We start from the raw sequence: 15,897 nt of genomic DNA, 5'->3' as shown, positions 1-15,897 counted from the left end.
CAATCTCTGAATCATGACTTTCCACCCCAGCTCCACAAGGGGCTGCTCTCAAATTTCAAGAAAGTCTCTTCCGGCAGCCTATTTTGCCTTTGTTTTAAAATACCCCAGGTATAGCTTTTATCCTCTGGTCCAAATTATTTTATTTCTTTCACGTAATGTGGTTTCCTCTGATTTGCATTTTCATTCCTCCCATCCATTTTAAAGAAAAACTAAGGTCCACAGTTAGATACTTTCATATGCTTTCATTGAGGAATCTTTGGCACAGTTGATGCACTGTATTATCATTACATCTATTAAAAAGCTAGTTGTCCAAATTTTGTCATAAAAACGTGAAAACATTTTATTCTATGTACAACAATGTACACAAATTTAAATAGGTCACCAAAGAGACCAGAAGTAATTAAAGAGGTATATTTACAGTAGCACATCACAGTAAACGGAAAACCATTCACAGATTCAACATGGATACTGTTTTTGTGCTTGGTTACACACTGAAGTGAAGCATATTACTCCATTTTGGATGAACTGAATTTTAAACAAATACCTCAATGATTAGCAAATGCTATTTTAATCAGTCAGTATCATCATTAATAAACTCGTCAGCCGCAGGGCCTGTGTGTTGCTGAATCACTCCATTTCTTTCTCTTTGAACATCATCATCACAATCTGTACTGTCCTCTTCGTTCAATTCCCTGTCAGATTCAGCAGCAGCTTCCCTTATAGCTTCCTCTGGATTTTCATTCGGTGCAATAAATCCATTGTTGTTAGATACATTTGAGTTATCCTTAATGTCATCTTCGATGTACACTTTTTGATGGCACATTGGACAAGTATCTTGAATGTACAGCCATTTCCGAAGGCAAAGTGCATGGAAATAATGATTACATGGCGTGATGCGAGCAGAGGTCGTAAACTCATGATAGCAGATTGCACATACATCATCTATCTCTTGTAAGCGGCTCCCTTTTATTTCAGGAAGTGAATTAATTTTCTTAACAGCAGTCCTACGATTCATGAATGTCTTCCAGCCATTTTTTGCTTGTAGGTAGATGTTAAAATATGCATGTAGACACATCATACAAGCCCGAATTTTACTTCCTGACTCAAACATCATCGTGTAAGCCCCATTTCCAAACATCACTACTCCAAATATAAATTCAATAATATTGCCTGTTGAACGAACATAGTAGACATAATCATCAAGCTTTTCCCAAAGGACATTATAGTAGCCGTCAATCATGAATAATGTATAAACAGTGAGAGAAACAATTACTTTTAAGCAGAGTTCCACACAAAAGGCCGTAACTGCAAACAACCACGTATTTAGCGCATAGTGATGCCAAAGCACGTAACTGAGTAAAACGGGAAGAACAAACAGGCAAGCTGAGACAAAGAGCACAGGAAAATGTCTACGAAAAGATGACACATGAGAGGCACTGAGAGACATTAATACAGGGTCTGTCATCCCATGGATGAAATGCAGGACTGCAGTTAATAAAAGGCACATGTTTCTACTTAAGCGAATAAGTCTCTCTTCTGGTCTTAGCCCACTTAAACCAGTCTGAAGAGCCAAAATAAAAAATAAAACAGGTGCTACGAAGCCAAGTCGCCTGTCATCCTCTTCAGTGGATCCGATAAAAGCCAATATTCCAAGGCCCAAATAATGGGCTATTGAGGAAATTACAGCACTCATGCCCAGTACAGTTAGTGTAGAATCACATCCACTAATTATAAGATTGCAAATGAGGTCCCAGAAATCATCCCAAGAAATAAAGAATGAATCAGTTTCATTTGCCATCCTTAAGATGTACATCAACACCGTAGCCTGAGCTGTAATTCTTGTTAGCCAGAAGACTCTCAGTATATCTGGAAAACGAATCCTCTTCCATGTGTCCTCCATTAATAACTGTAATCCATAAATTCGATACATGTGCCTCACTAAAAGATAAACATATCGTGTAGAATAATAAAACCACTTAAGTTTCACTACCAAGACAAGCACTGTGTTTAACGTGAGAATCAAGGAAGAAGTAAAAACTAAAGTCTCTCGGATGTGTAATGGCAGCTCTGTGATCAGGCCTATTACAGGAACTAAGAGATCCAAAATAATTAACTGTGAATAGATGGAATGGATCTGCAGTAGTGTAATATATCCAATGCCCAAGGTCAGCTGGAGAACGATGAGTGCCATCCATAGTGAGGGCCCTTTGCGAGGAAGCAGCTCAATTCCAAAAGCTGATGTGTTGTAGGCACCATAGAAGTCAATGTGCAAAGAAGCATAATAATTTACCAACACTGAAGTTGCAGCTAATAGAAAGGCCGAACTGTACATGTAAAACTTGAAAAGTGATCGTTGTGACAAGATCAGAACAATACTGGATACAAATATACCTAAACAAGAGAGAAAAAAAAAAAAAAAAAAAGAAAGAACAGGTCATTTGAACACAACATTTTTAAGAATGTTTTTCTACTAATAATTATGCCATTCTCCCCTTACTCAGGAAATACGAATATTTTCAAAGTTACGAACTTAACTAAGCCTCAAGACAATTTAGGTTTAAAGGCCAATAAAGGTTTTGTAAAGTCAGAGTTCACCAGAACAGACCGAACAATATTTTAAAAAATCTTATTCCTTAATGTTCTAATTCCCAAAGTAATTCCAGTAGTACTGTATGTCCAGACCCCAAAATTATCTTCAAGATCGGTTTGTAGTGATACATACATTTTAATGTTTTAAAATCTTGAAAGAACATATCCTTTATAATTTCATAATCACTAAAAATATTTAAAACAATTCCATTACTTTAAAAAAAACATTAAGAATTAAAAATAATCAAAATGCAAATATTTGCCTATTAAACCTTAGATTCCTTTTTCTTAAAAGTCACATTTAGGAAATCAAGTTTAACTTTTATAATTACACCTAAGGCCTCCTTTTCCTCAAACAGAGAACTCCTGCTGGCTTTTATTTTTCCTGCTCCTTAAATCTGCATTCTCCCATGGGTCCAAAATCAGGGTTTTTTTTTTTCTACATACTTTCCTGCAGATTTCAGAAACATCCTCCAAAGTTCTCTTTTTTCCTGTAATTACTGTATCTTTTACTACAAATAGTCAACCCTTTTTATTCTCTAAATTACAGAAGTAACATTTAGAAAACCAAAACATTGTTTTAAAAACTGGTAATAAGGGGCGCCTTGGGTGGCTCAGTTGGTTAAGCATCCAACCGCTGACTTCAGCTCAGGTCATGTTTTCATGGTTCATGACATTGAGCCCCACATCAGGCTCTGCGCTATCAGTATACAGATTTTCTCGGGATTCTCTCTCTGTCCCTCCCCTTGCTCATGCTCGCTCTCAAACATTTTTTTAAAATGATAATAAAGCCCTCCCCCCACACTCTGTATGTAACCAATGTACAGTGTGACATGCATCCAGGATCATCTTTCTTTGTGCTCTGACAAGTTTTTTTTTTTTTAATTTTTTTCATGTTTTTATTTCTTTTATATTTGAGGGAGACAGAGCATGAGCAGGGGAGGGGCAGAGAGACGGAGACAGAATCTGAAGCAGGCTTCAGGCTCCGAGCTGTCAGCAGAGCCCGATGTGGGGCTTGAACTCCGGAGCAGTGAGGTCATGACCTGAGCCAAAGTTACACACTCAACAGACCGAGCCACCCAGGCACCCCAACTCTGACAAATTTAAGTGAGATCACAATAAACATTATTGCCCAAGGTTTCAACTATGGAAACAATATCCAAATATTCACCTAGTTCCACCTCTACCTTACAACTGAAACACTCAAAATTTCTAAAACCTAACTCACTTCAAATAGTTCTTGCAATTTCCAATTTCAGTTACACGTACCATTATTCTCTTAATGGCACCTCTAGCCCCACATCCTCCAACTCTGACAGTTATTTGCCAATTGTGCTAACACCTATTATGTCCCTTTACTCAGCGACACCAACCTGTTAGCTGGTGCCTAAAAGCTCTTGTCCAAATCTATCCAGTCCATCACCAAACTGCCTTTCTTCATTTCTATGCTCCAAAGCAGTGGCTCTTGAAATTACCATCAAGTGAAATCTACATTCCTTGTCCAAACATTCAAGGATCCAACGAGCTTTAGAATAGCGCTCCTCCCAACACACACAGACCACCACTCCAGACTTCTTTCTCAAACATACCCCTTTCTCTGCCACAACTGCAGCTATGTTTACATTCTTCTCTTTGCTTGGTATGATGGGCTTCCCAAATCCCTGTCTGAATCCTACCCATCCAATCGACCCATTTTCTCCGGTAGTGACTGATCTTTCAACTTACCCACAGAACCTGGGGAAACGCCCAATACTCCTATACTACCTGATGTTGTAGTTTGTAGGTATCTGAGTAGGTCATCTACCCTGCTATACAATGTATTCTTGATAGCAAGCAAGGTTCCTACCTTGCACATCTATGGATCCTAAAATATTCTGCAGAAAATAAATACAATTATTTCATTGTTCATTGAAGTCACACTGGGGAAATATTTCTGCTGCGTTCTAGATTATATTTGTAAAGGTAACTGCAAAATACAGCCTACCTGGAAACTGAAACCTATGGAAAGGTAAGACAAAACTGAGAAACCAGAGCTTGGAGTACAGAAAAAGTGGCAAACGCCAAAAACATCATCTACCCACCTTATTTCAACACGTAATCAAGAAAGACACTGCATATTACAATGGAGGCATTTTACAGTCTATTGCATGTAAAAAAGCAAGGGCTAGTTCTCAATGATGGCTTTGCCTATGAACTTAAAATTTATCCTGTGCTCACGTGTCAGATTATTCGTGAAAAGGAGAGAAGGGCACAGTCACCTGAAAGACACATACATGTCTGCACAAGAACCACCTAATTCCTGGAGCAAGTGGTCACTGATAATCTCCCAAAGAGCTGACAGGTGGGAACAGGCCCTTTCACTAGAAAATGGGTTTTTGGGTTGGATTAGAAACATTTTTCATGTACGGTACAGGAAACAGAATTTACTCACCCACTATGTGTAATCTTACTTTTTCTATGTGGAAAAAAAAAAAAAAGGTATTTTTCCTGAGACAAAACTTAACCTAATCTCCTAAAATAAGTCAAAATAAAACCCAAATAACTTCAGTCCTATTTTATGCCACTTAAAATGGAGAAAGCCAAACAGGGACTATAAATTATTTTTGTCAACTTGCTATCCACAAAATGGTAAATTAATCTTTACCTGTGAATAACCATGAACTCTGTTGTAATTTATAAACCAGTCCTTTTTATTCTAACAGCTCTTTTCCTTAAAGCTTATTTTTATACACAAATGAAGGAATGACTGGATTTTTACAAATATTTCTGTAGAAAAAGTGCTATTTTGCTTCATGCAAATGTGTCAAAGGAAAAAAGGGGGAGATGATGGCCAACGTAGTGAGACTATACTCCAAGTCTGGATGCGCCCCAGCAAGTAACAGTAAGAAACTGTTACTTTTCGTGATTAAAATTCTACTCCAGGCTACAATAATGACAAAACATTTCAAGAATAGTTTACAATTATTTTAATTCCTACCCAAAGTTTGCATGTAAGGTTCTTACAGTTTTCTTTTATGCTCATGTTCCTATGTATGGAATGTAGGAAAAATCAGCTCTCATCTCACAGAAAAAGCCCACGTGCCAAGTAACAAGTCTCTCAAGTAACGTTCCCTCTTATGGCCTTTTAACATTGAAATAATACCAAAGTGTGTTGCATTTTTACAACTTCAGACATAAAACTCTTGGTATTTATCCTGAAGGCCTAAGAAAATTAAGCGCAGGGGTAGATTTCTCATTAGGATTTAAGAGTAACCTGAAGAAGCAATCAAGACTACATATAAATGCTACTTTATGAAGAAAAATCACCTTGGACACTGGAGATCAGGGATCTCAGTACCCAGTGATTAGAGTTCCACTGAAGTTCTCACAGTAGGAAAAGAGCCAAGTATCAAAATCAATTCAGGAGCTTGGAAGATACATACAAACTCTATTCATGAAAGAGTTCAGGGCCTTTTCAACTTGATTACCAAAATAAGCAAACAAAACAAACACTGCCATGCGTGGCGCACAACAAAGTGTTTAACCCCTTTAGGTGTAAAGTCCATTCATACCTTTAACCCTGTCTAGAAACTGAGGACTAAAAACTGGAAGGAAATAAGACATAACATTTATAACTCTCCAGATATCTTTAAATACCTTTTAAACACAATCTAAAGAAAACTATGGAAAAACATTTAAATGCCTAACAAAGTAAAGAATGAACAACACAGAAATGTCACGATTACCGTAATCCAAAGAGAGTCCCAAGCAATCAAATGTAGACCAAGTAAATAAAATATCTTGAAATGTTAATCTGTAGGTGTACTTGATAAATAAACGAGAGCATAAAGTATTTCTACAGAATTCTGATTTGGGGTTTAAAAGGGTATTCTAAGTCTTTTATTAATAAGAAAACTAAATTTTTGCTTCTAAACTAAGATTTTTAACGTTTTTATTAAAAAGAAATGTGGGGCGCCTGGGTGGCGCAGTCGGTTAAGCGTCCGACTTCAGCCAGGTCACGATCTCGCGGTCCGGGAGTTCGAGCCCCGCGTCGGGCTCTGTGCTGACAGCTCAGAGCCTGGAGCCTGTTTCCGATTCCGTGTCTCCCTCTCTCTCTGCCCCTCCCCTGTTCATGCTCTGTCTCTCTGTCCCAAAAATAAATAAACGTTGAAAAAAAAAATTAAAAAAAAAAAAAAAGAAATGTGAGTATAATTTTTTTAAAGTCAGAAGGTATGGGTATAAAATGAAGAGTAAACAAAGTTTTGCATAAGCAAACACACATTCACGAACTCATTCTTTTTGCCTCTTATCCAAAGAGGATGTCATTGTAATAGTGGAGTTTTTATTATCTTTTTTAAAAATTGCATTTCTGATTACTTATCAAAGAGGGCATCTTCCGATTTACTGACCATGTTTCTTTCTCTGTGAATTGCCAATTTATCTTTTGACCATTTATCTATGGAGCGGTTTTTCCTTCTTGAATTGTAGACATTTAAAAATATTCTGGCTACAAATTCTTTTTCAGTTATCTGTAATGCAAATATCTTCTGCAGGGATGTGGCTGATCTTTTCACATTTCTGCTGCTGCCTTTTGATTGACAGCGGTTTTTAATTTCAATATTGTTGGATTTACCAATCTTTATTTATACATTTACTTTCATACATTTTTAAAGAATTTCTCCCTTACTCGAAGGTTAAAAAAACTCTATATCCTCCTATATTTTCTTCTACAAATTTTTAAAGTTTTGCTTTTCACGTTTAGGTATTAATCCACCTAAAACTACTTATATATTGATGTGAGGTATGGACCCAGTGTAATTTTTTCCATGTAACTAAATGACCACTACCTGAATAGTCTGTATTTACCTCAATGTACGTACTTCAATTCTACCTCTGAAACACATCAAGTTTCTCTATATACATGGATGCTCTGTTTCTGGGGTTTCTATTCTGTGCTTTTGGTCTATTTATCTATCTCAGTGATTCTCAGCTAGGATCAGATTTTGCCCCAACCCCACTTCCCCACACCCACACCCAGCATTTGGTAGTATCTAAATGTCTAGAGACATTTTTAGCAGTCACAAAAGGAGGAAGAGGGATGCTAATGGGTATGTAATGGGAACAGGGCAAGGATGCTGCTGAAAATCCTATAATTCACAGAACAGCAACCCTCCCCAATGCCCCCCCCCCAAGAATTATCCAGTCCAAAACATCAATAGGGTTGCTGTTGAAAATCCCCAGTCTATCCCTATGGTGTCAAAATTACTATTGCTTCACTGTTTTTTCACTTCAAAGGTTTTCTGAGTTCTTTCTATACCACCAAAAATACCTATCTCATTCTTTTCAAAAACTCCATTTTATGTCTAAACCTAATATAAAGAACAGATTCCTTTTAGATATTTAGATTACCTAAGTTAGATATCTAATAGATATTTAGATCAACAATTTGTTATTACCAACAATGCTGCCATGAAAATCCTTTCCCATAGTCTTGCACAAGTACAATTATATCATTAGGTCAAATTCTTAGAATTGGAATTGTTGAGTCAAAAGATGGATGACGGATTTCAAGAGATAGAACCAAATGGCTTTACACAGAAGTGACAGCATACCAAAACTGTATAACTTTATTTGAACTTTGTATATAGTATAACTTTTATTTGAATGCTGAACTCTTCACCAGTCTGGTAACTGAAATCTTGTTGCCTGCAGTTCTTTAACTGTAAATGAGGCTGAGTTTTTGTTTTTTGTTTTTGCTTACTGACCATCTGCATTTCATTTATTGGAAACTACTTTATCTTGGGCCCATTCTTCTCTGGGAGTTTAAGTTTTTCTTTAAGTAAGTCTTTTCTTAAAAGTAAAACTTTTATTCAATCTTATACAGTGTGAATACTTTCCCCTCAGTTTGTCATTTTTAAGAATTTTTTAAAAAAGTTTTGTCACAAAAAAAGTCTTCCATTTTTATGCGCTCAAATTTATCAATTTTTTCCTTGTAACTTCTGGGTTTCCTTGTGTTTAGAAAGGCCTTTCTACTTCAATGAATTATCATTACATGAGTAATACTATCAAACTCGTCTGCTTGCGTTTTCTGCCTTGGATTTAGACTTGCTAATTCAGCATTATGCCGCACTGGGTTGCATTTCATTTAGCATTTAACACCTCCTAAGAATAGCTTAATATTCTTAAATACTCCATATGCTGTGATTCGTATTTTTTGGGTCTCCAAAATGAGATGCTTTATATTCTAACCTGCTGAAATTCTTGTATTAGTTGGATACCAAATGCAAGTGCAGTGGTGGTACATTTTTGTAGGAGGAGTAAATTTTTCAGAGACCAGATATAAAATTGGTAATGCTTTCTAGAGAATAGATTTCCATGTTTACAATTCCATTTTAAAGAAAAAGATGAGATTTGACAAGTTTTGAGATTGACAGACAGTAGTATTGAGAGGTCAACGATTATTAAAAAAAAAAAAAACAACTAGATAGAACAATTAATTTCAACTATCCTCTGGTAGCTTTTACACACAAATCTGTCACTTTCAGTAACAACATAAGCTGCCCCATTGAATGGGCCTCAAAAATTGAAGACATTTGTTCTCATTCAGGGTAAATCTTTAGCAACAAAACCAGTTTTTAAGAATTTTATCATTCTGGGGTGCCTGAGTGGTTCAGTCGGTTAAGCGTCCGACTTTTGATTTCAGCTCAGGTCATGATCTCACAGTTTGTGAGATGGAGCCCCATGTTGGGCTCTGCAATGACAGTGCTGAGCCTGCTTGAGGATTCTCTCTCTCTAAAAAATAAATAAACAAACAAACATTCTTTAAAAAAAGAATTTTATCATTCTCACAAGTATGAAAAATTAGCAAATTACACTGGTATAACGTAAGTAGCAGTCCTGGTGATAGATGTGGAAAATATGTTGTATTTCTTACAAAGTGTGAACAAAAAATTGTGGGTACAAAGCACCAAAATTTCACTGAGGCCTTCAAAAGACCAAAATATCTAACAGTAAGGTCTTAACTGAAGCATTATTTTTTTTTTTTTGAAAGCTATCAAGCTTATTAATAGCTAACACTTAGACAGCCTTTCCTAGGTCCAGGTACTGTTCTAAGAGCTTACATCCTAACTCACTTACCATCCTTAACATCCTGAGACAGACCATCACTGCCCATCTTTAAAAATGTTAAGAAAAGGGAGGCACAGCGCAGTTAAATCACTTGCCTGAGGTCACATTCTTTAACTTGCCAAATACAGCTTCCATGATTTACCATAAAAATACGCATGGGTTACAAAGAAAATACCAAAATTACTGTTCAGGGTTCTTAAACTACACATGATTTAATTAAGGAAAATACTCCCTTTTCCTTAAAGCTCCTTAGCCTAAAGCTCAACTCAAGAGCACTGCATTTAAGCACCTGGTCTCAAAGGGCTTCTCAAAAGGATACGAAGTTGCAGGTCAAAAGAACATTCAAGGCAGTGGCTACACCATTTGCCAAAGAATACATGAATCCCCTCAAACACAGCTGTTTTGTTTTTTGGTTCTTGTGGCCTTTTTTTTTCTTTTTTTGCTCCACCATGACCTCCTCTTAAAACAGAAGTGACGAAAGTCATCCCTGTAGTCATATTCGGTGAGTTTCCAAAGCAGCACTTGGGTTATCCCAAAATTGATAAAGCTCCTTGGAAGTCTGTTAGCTTCTGTTCTCTCTCTAGCAAGCTCTCTCTCATCCTATGGGGTTGAGGAACAAAAATGGTAATTCTTCTCACTTCTCAGTCTCTTGACGCCAAAAAACGGCACAGATCTTGCCCGCATGCATATCCCTAACTAATGTGGGTGGGTATGGCAGGGAAAGAGGGCTGGTAGTTGATCAGGCTCAGCTGGAACCCCTAAGTAACTATACTGAGTTAAGTAAGAGCCTATTAATCTATGATCTTGATGAATGGCTTCTAACTGGCAGAAATAAAATGCCATCCCAACAGGCCCCCCTTGCGAATTTCACTTTATTTAACTGAAATCACTTTTATCTACGAGTACCAAAATGAAGCAAAATATGTTGAGCATAAACCATTAAAACCACTTAATGCTCTTTTTGAAGCTGAGGTATAACTGACATATAACACATTAGTTTCAGGTGTAGAACATGATGATTCCATATTATATGCACTGTGAAATCACACAGCTCCCTTCTTGCCACATATAATGAGGGCATTACACTTTTGTAATGGTAAGTAGCAATGACTGGGATCAAGTAGCTGGTGGGTTACTGAGAAGTCTTGTGCTAAAGAGCATCACTGTCCCATCTGTTAGTTTTAGATCTAGCATATGATCACTACTATACCATTCTGTATCTGGATAGCAGCTGTATAGAGGAGAAAAGTGAACCACCCTGGATGTCAGAAGACTTTTCAGCCCAAGCTCTGGCAACCACTTACTGCTATGTATCAAAATCAAAAACACTTAGTCTCTATGGCCCTCAGTTACCTCATTTAAAAAATGCGATTAGCACCATCCACCTCTGAGGGATGTGCAAAGTTTAGGTTAGATAAAAACAGTGAAAATGCTTTACAAAAATAAAGTACCAAACAAATGTAAAATGTTATTGCCAATAATAAAACTCAACACCACTACCCCCCCCCCTTTTGGAGGAATAAACAAGCAACAGATGGTTCCTAATTCAGAAAGTCTCGGTAATAAGGACCTCATCATCAACCCTTCATCAGCAACACTTCAAAATCACAAGCCTACTGAAAACTGATCACAAGAATTACCTCATCAACAAAATTTGCCAAGTTTCAGCTGCTTTAAAAAAAATGTTATGCATAAATGCTTCTCACACTGGTAATGCAAGTAAAGACGGGGGATGAAACAGGATATTGTTAACACTCCATTCATTTACAACAAAGGCAGTGATTTTCAGGAGTCTCGGAAAAGTCTCCTCACTTTCTAGCCATTTTTATAACGACTTTCAATACCTTCTCTATTCATGGAAAATGGTAAGACTCGTTGCAAGTATTGCTGTCTTCATGAGCATTTTTGGTAATCGTTTCAAGGTTTGACATTCGAAACCCTGTCTCCTTCGTTTGGGTGTCATTTCCCGCAGACACTTCATGATCATGTGGGCCCGAGGATACAGAAGTGACAACATATGAGTGCTCTGTATTTTGGAGAGGGGGAAACTGAGGCCCGGGCCTTGGCACTACAAGCCCAAGGTCACACACGGCGAGATGGGGCAGAGTTGCTGTTTTTCCAAGGCTGTCGCAGGAGACGCGGCGAGCCAGTACTCATTCCCCAAGAGAAACAGCAGGCAAAGAGCCGCATGCTCACACATCCATGCTTTCTCCCCACCCTCGGGTGCAAAAATGAACGGAGGGCTGACTCTTGACGAGGACTGCTCCGCTGTCAACTCTGAGACAAGTGTCATCTCCTCCCCTCTCCCAGCCTGCAAAGATGCCTCTGTTGGGAAAGAAACTGGTTCTGAAACACACATACACACACTACCCACTGACTGCGCGCGGGTGCCCGCTCCCTGCAGCACGTCTCGGCCCGCACAGCCGTCCTGGGACGCAAGCTACCCGGTTCCGCTTACCAAGAAGCCGGAGGAAGATCTGGAGTCCGATGCAGAACCGGCTTTGGCTGGAATCGTAGTAGGAGTTGAAGATGGCGTCGATGATGTAGAGGCAGGGCACCCGGAGCGCCACCTCGAGCGCCGCCCAGACCTGCTGATGGGCCATCCGCACCTGCTGCTGCGGGGGCCCCACCGCCGCCATGAGCCGCTGCCACACCGGGGCTGGGCGAGCCGGGCAGGGCCGCGCGGGGCAGGGCCCGGGACCACGGCCAGGGGCGGGGGCTAAGGCGGGCGACTCCGCCCCCGCCCTCCCTCCTCTCCGGTCTGTCTCACCGCCTGCCCCGCCGCCCGCTCGCGTCTCTCGAGCTGGAGCAGGCGGCGGAGGCTCCCGGGAGGCCTCTGGGTGTCTGTGTTTCCGGCCGGCTAAGGTCTGGCTCCTCCTCCCTCCAACGCCTCCCCCGCCCGCGGAGCCACCATCTTGACCTCGCCCGCCTGCCTCCGCGGTTGCTGCTGTTTGGAGGCCAGGAGGCTGCGTCCGCGGTCACGCGAGACCGCAGGGCCCGCGCAGCCGCCTGCGTCATAATCCGGCGTTAGGGGCGCTCCCCACACCGTCATCACGCGCGGCGTAGCGAACGTCTCGCCGCGTTGCCATGGTTTCCGCCCACCTTCGCGGCTTTGGCGCCACCGGGTGGCGCAGGCGCTCTCCGGCAGCCGCGCCCTCCTGCCTGAGTGGCTTCCTCACGGGAGGCGGTGGCAGCGTCGGTTCTGCGAGGGACTCCCTGCTTCCGTGGGCGGAATTATTAGCCGCTTCGTTCTAACCCATTAAACGTCCCATAAACGTGGTTCAGAGCTGTTTGGGAGGAGGAGAGCAGAGGGCGCCGCCCGCCGGACCTACCCACCCCGCCCGGAGGCCGGTCTGAGGATGGCATTTTCCAGGGAAAATCTCTGCAAGGCCGCCCGGGGTCCTGCTGGAGCGTCGCTGAGCGCGCTCTGTGCTGCGGCCGTGCGACGTGGCAATGAGCTGGGGGTGGTAGGCGCTGCCAAGGAAAGCATCCCTCTCCTCTCTTGCGCATCACCTTCCGTGTCTTCTACCCGACTGGACAGAACTGAGGACACCCATCGGCCGCACTTTGCGAATGTCAAGGGCCACTTGTGATTTAAGGGCGAGAACCCAGGGCTCTGTCTGTGTTTCTGGCCTTTGAGGTCCGCACACTCAGGCAGTCCCTTCTTTCCTCCTCAGGGAAGAAGCCACACTTATGTTTTTGTAGGGGATCAGAATGTGCCACCCCAAAACATGCCACTTTGACACACAGATAATTTTGAGCTGAAGATAGCAGAGAAACAGCAGAAGCTTAATTTTTTTTTAAGACCCCTGCCCGCCCTCCTCACTGCCCCCGTTCGCCTAAAAGGCAGGACATAAATTTCTATTTGTAAAGGTGCCTCCCTCTCCCTTACCAAGAGGGCAACTCAGACTTTCAGTGACCCGCAAACCTTAACTAAATGAACCCTTATCTTCCATTCGTTTCCTCCATTACGTTTTTACCTTAGCAGTCTGCTGTCCCTGAAAGCCTCATCCCCTTTTCTTTTGTCACTTCTCTACAAAATTATTCTTTGTTAATACATTAAACCCCAAATTGTAGGCACGCTTTGAGTCATTCACCACTTAGTTTCTCGCATGGGTATGTGCACTCACGGGTTAATAAACTGCTTCTCTCTTGTTGATCTCTCTTTTGTCAGTTTAATTTCCAGGTCCCAAGTCACAGGACGTGGGACCACGAAGGAAGGTCTTTTTCCCTCCCTACACTTTCTTGCCTATCCATGTAATTAATGTAATGTGGTCATTCTTATTTTTCTGTTCCTTCACCAGCAAATGAGAGTGTAAATTGGGCCAGAGTCTGCTTTACTAACTCAGCCATCTTAAATTAAGGGGGATCAGAAACAAAAACAAAATTTAAAAAACCTGGCTCATTTAGGATCCTAGCCCAAACTGTGCTCTGCTATCCGTCTGTACAGAGCTCTGCGTGGGTGACTATCCTCTATTAAAAACCCTCCAGAGGAAAGGAGTATAAAACTCCAACACCCCTTTCTCTGGGTGGAGTTAGGTGTGGTAGGAAGACTGATTCATACCCAAACTCCTTACTCCAGTCTCATGTTTTTAACCTGTTGTTATCCCCCACAAATAATGACTGCCATCTATCTAGTGCTGTGTACTGGGCACCACGGGGAGGGTTTTACATTTTACTTAAATCTTTGCATCAGCCTTTTTGGGGTAGGTAGGATTATCTCCGCTTTAGAGAGGAGGAAACTGGGGCTTAGATAAGTTATCCAAATCACAAAGTATGTATGTAAGTAGTAAGCTAGAATGGCCATAGCTAGTAGGAGTCAAACCAAGGATTAGAACCCAGGAAGCTTAGAACTTCAGGCATCTTTGATTCCTTCCTCTTCACACCCACCAATCTGCAACCACATTGTATCCACCTGTCTCCTTTGTATTCCCCTTTCTGTTGTCACTGCCACACTCCGAACCCAAGATCCTACTGGAGCTTGCCTGATTCACTGCAATATCCTCATTATGTTATTATGATCACCACTTTTCCTATAAATCAGTCTGTTTACCTCTGCCAGGTTAATTTTCCTAAATTGCACACCTGGGGAATAAACTTGTGGCGCTGACAAAATTCCCAAAGGAAAGCAAACTTGGTAAGATGAGAGGATTATTAAGGTTTATATAGAAAACCTCAGAGACGTAAATTAGCCTCTCAACTCACCTGTTATTCTGCCCTGATTGCAATTTAAAGCAAAAAGGGAGAAGCTGTTGTGGAGGAAAGGGTCCACAAGGACTAATCTAAAACAGGAGTGTGGTAGAGAAAGCAGGCAAGTACCAATTACATTATGATCATGCAAAATGGAGAATTAAATAATGTATGGGCTCTCCAATTTTTATTTAAAAAGTTAAATGGAATAAATAGTAAATAAAAATCTTATAAAAATGCTTCAGCCCTTACTTATTAATGCTTTAATGGTTTCTATCTTAATGCACAAATTTTATTAGTTTAAGAATTTCTAATTCAAAGTAAATCCCACTCTCGGGAGCAATGGCACAGTCGTTCTCATCTTACGTGACTTCAAGCACATCCCTTTAAGCTCTAGATCTCACTTTCCCCATCTATAAAACGAAGGTTTAAAAAGATTCTGGCAAAGTACTTTAAAATACTACCTTAAAATTAAATGTATATTACTGAGGTAGTTTTTAGAAAACTTAGGAATTTGGGGGGGGGCGGTGGCGCCTGGGTGGCTCAATCGGTTGGGTGTCAGACTCTCGATTTCAACTCAGGTCATGATCTCATGGTTGGTGGGATGGAGCCCTGCATCAGGTTCTGCACTGACAGCACAGAGCCTGCTTGGGATTCTCTCCCCCGCCCCTCTCTCCCCCTCCCGTGCTCAGTTATCCTTGCTCTCTCTCTCTCAAAATAAACTTTTTTTGTTTTAAAGAAAGCTTAGGAATTTTAAAAATAAAAGATAAGCTTTCAAAAGAAAAATCCCTACGTCAGTGATGCACTTTTCTGTTTTACATTTGCCATCTCTCAAGTCTATATTCTAAGCTCAGTTTCATCAAGCCTGAGCTCCAGGTGCCTGCTTACATTTTAGGGGTCCAGTCAAGTTAGGAGAAATAATCACCTTCAAGTAAAGATGAAGGGATACCCTCCTGTACTACCCAAAAATATGCTGTACTACCAAAAAGTTAATGACTACCAAACCACTTA

General features: G+C 40.6%; 1 protein-coding gene across 1 annotated transcript; it reads right to left on the bottom strand.

The window, feature by feature from the left end:
- Positions 1-227: 227 nt before the first annotated feature.
- RNF139 (ring finger protein 139) lies at positions 228-12,623 on the bottom strand. The gene is made up of 2 exons (XM_047074164.1): positions 12,155-12,623; positions 228-2,391 (listed from the first exon to the last, which is right to left on the bottom strand). Exons 1-2 carry the CDS (start codon positions 12,333-12,335, stop codon positions 572-574), a joined length of 2,001 nt encoding a protein of 666 aa, XP_046930120.1. The 5' UTR covers positions 12,336-12,623; the 3' UTR covers positions 228-571.
- Positions 12,624-15,897: the final 3,274 nt, after the last annotated feature.

This window comes from Lynx rufus, unplaced genomic scaffold (assembly GCF_022079265.1).
Source record: "Lynx rufus isolate CCGP_SWC_20201006 ecotype Redwood Valley unplaced genomic scaffold, mLynRuf1.p SCAF_12, whole genome shotgun sequence".
Classification (NCBI taxonomy): Eukaryota; Metazoa; Chordata; class Mammalia; order Carnivora; family Felidae; genus Lynx; species Lynx rufus.
The sequence above is the reverse complement of the archived record's forward strand: the minus strand, read 5'-3'. Positions and strand labels throughout refer to the sequence as shown.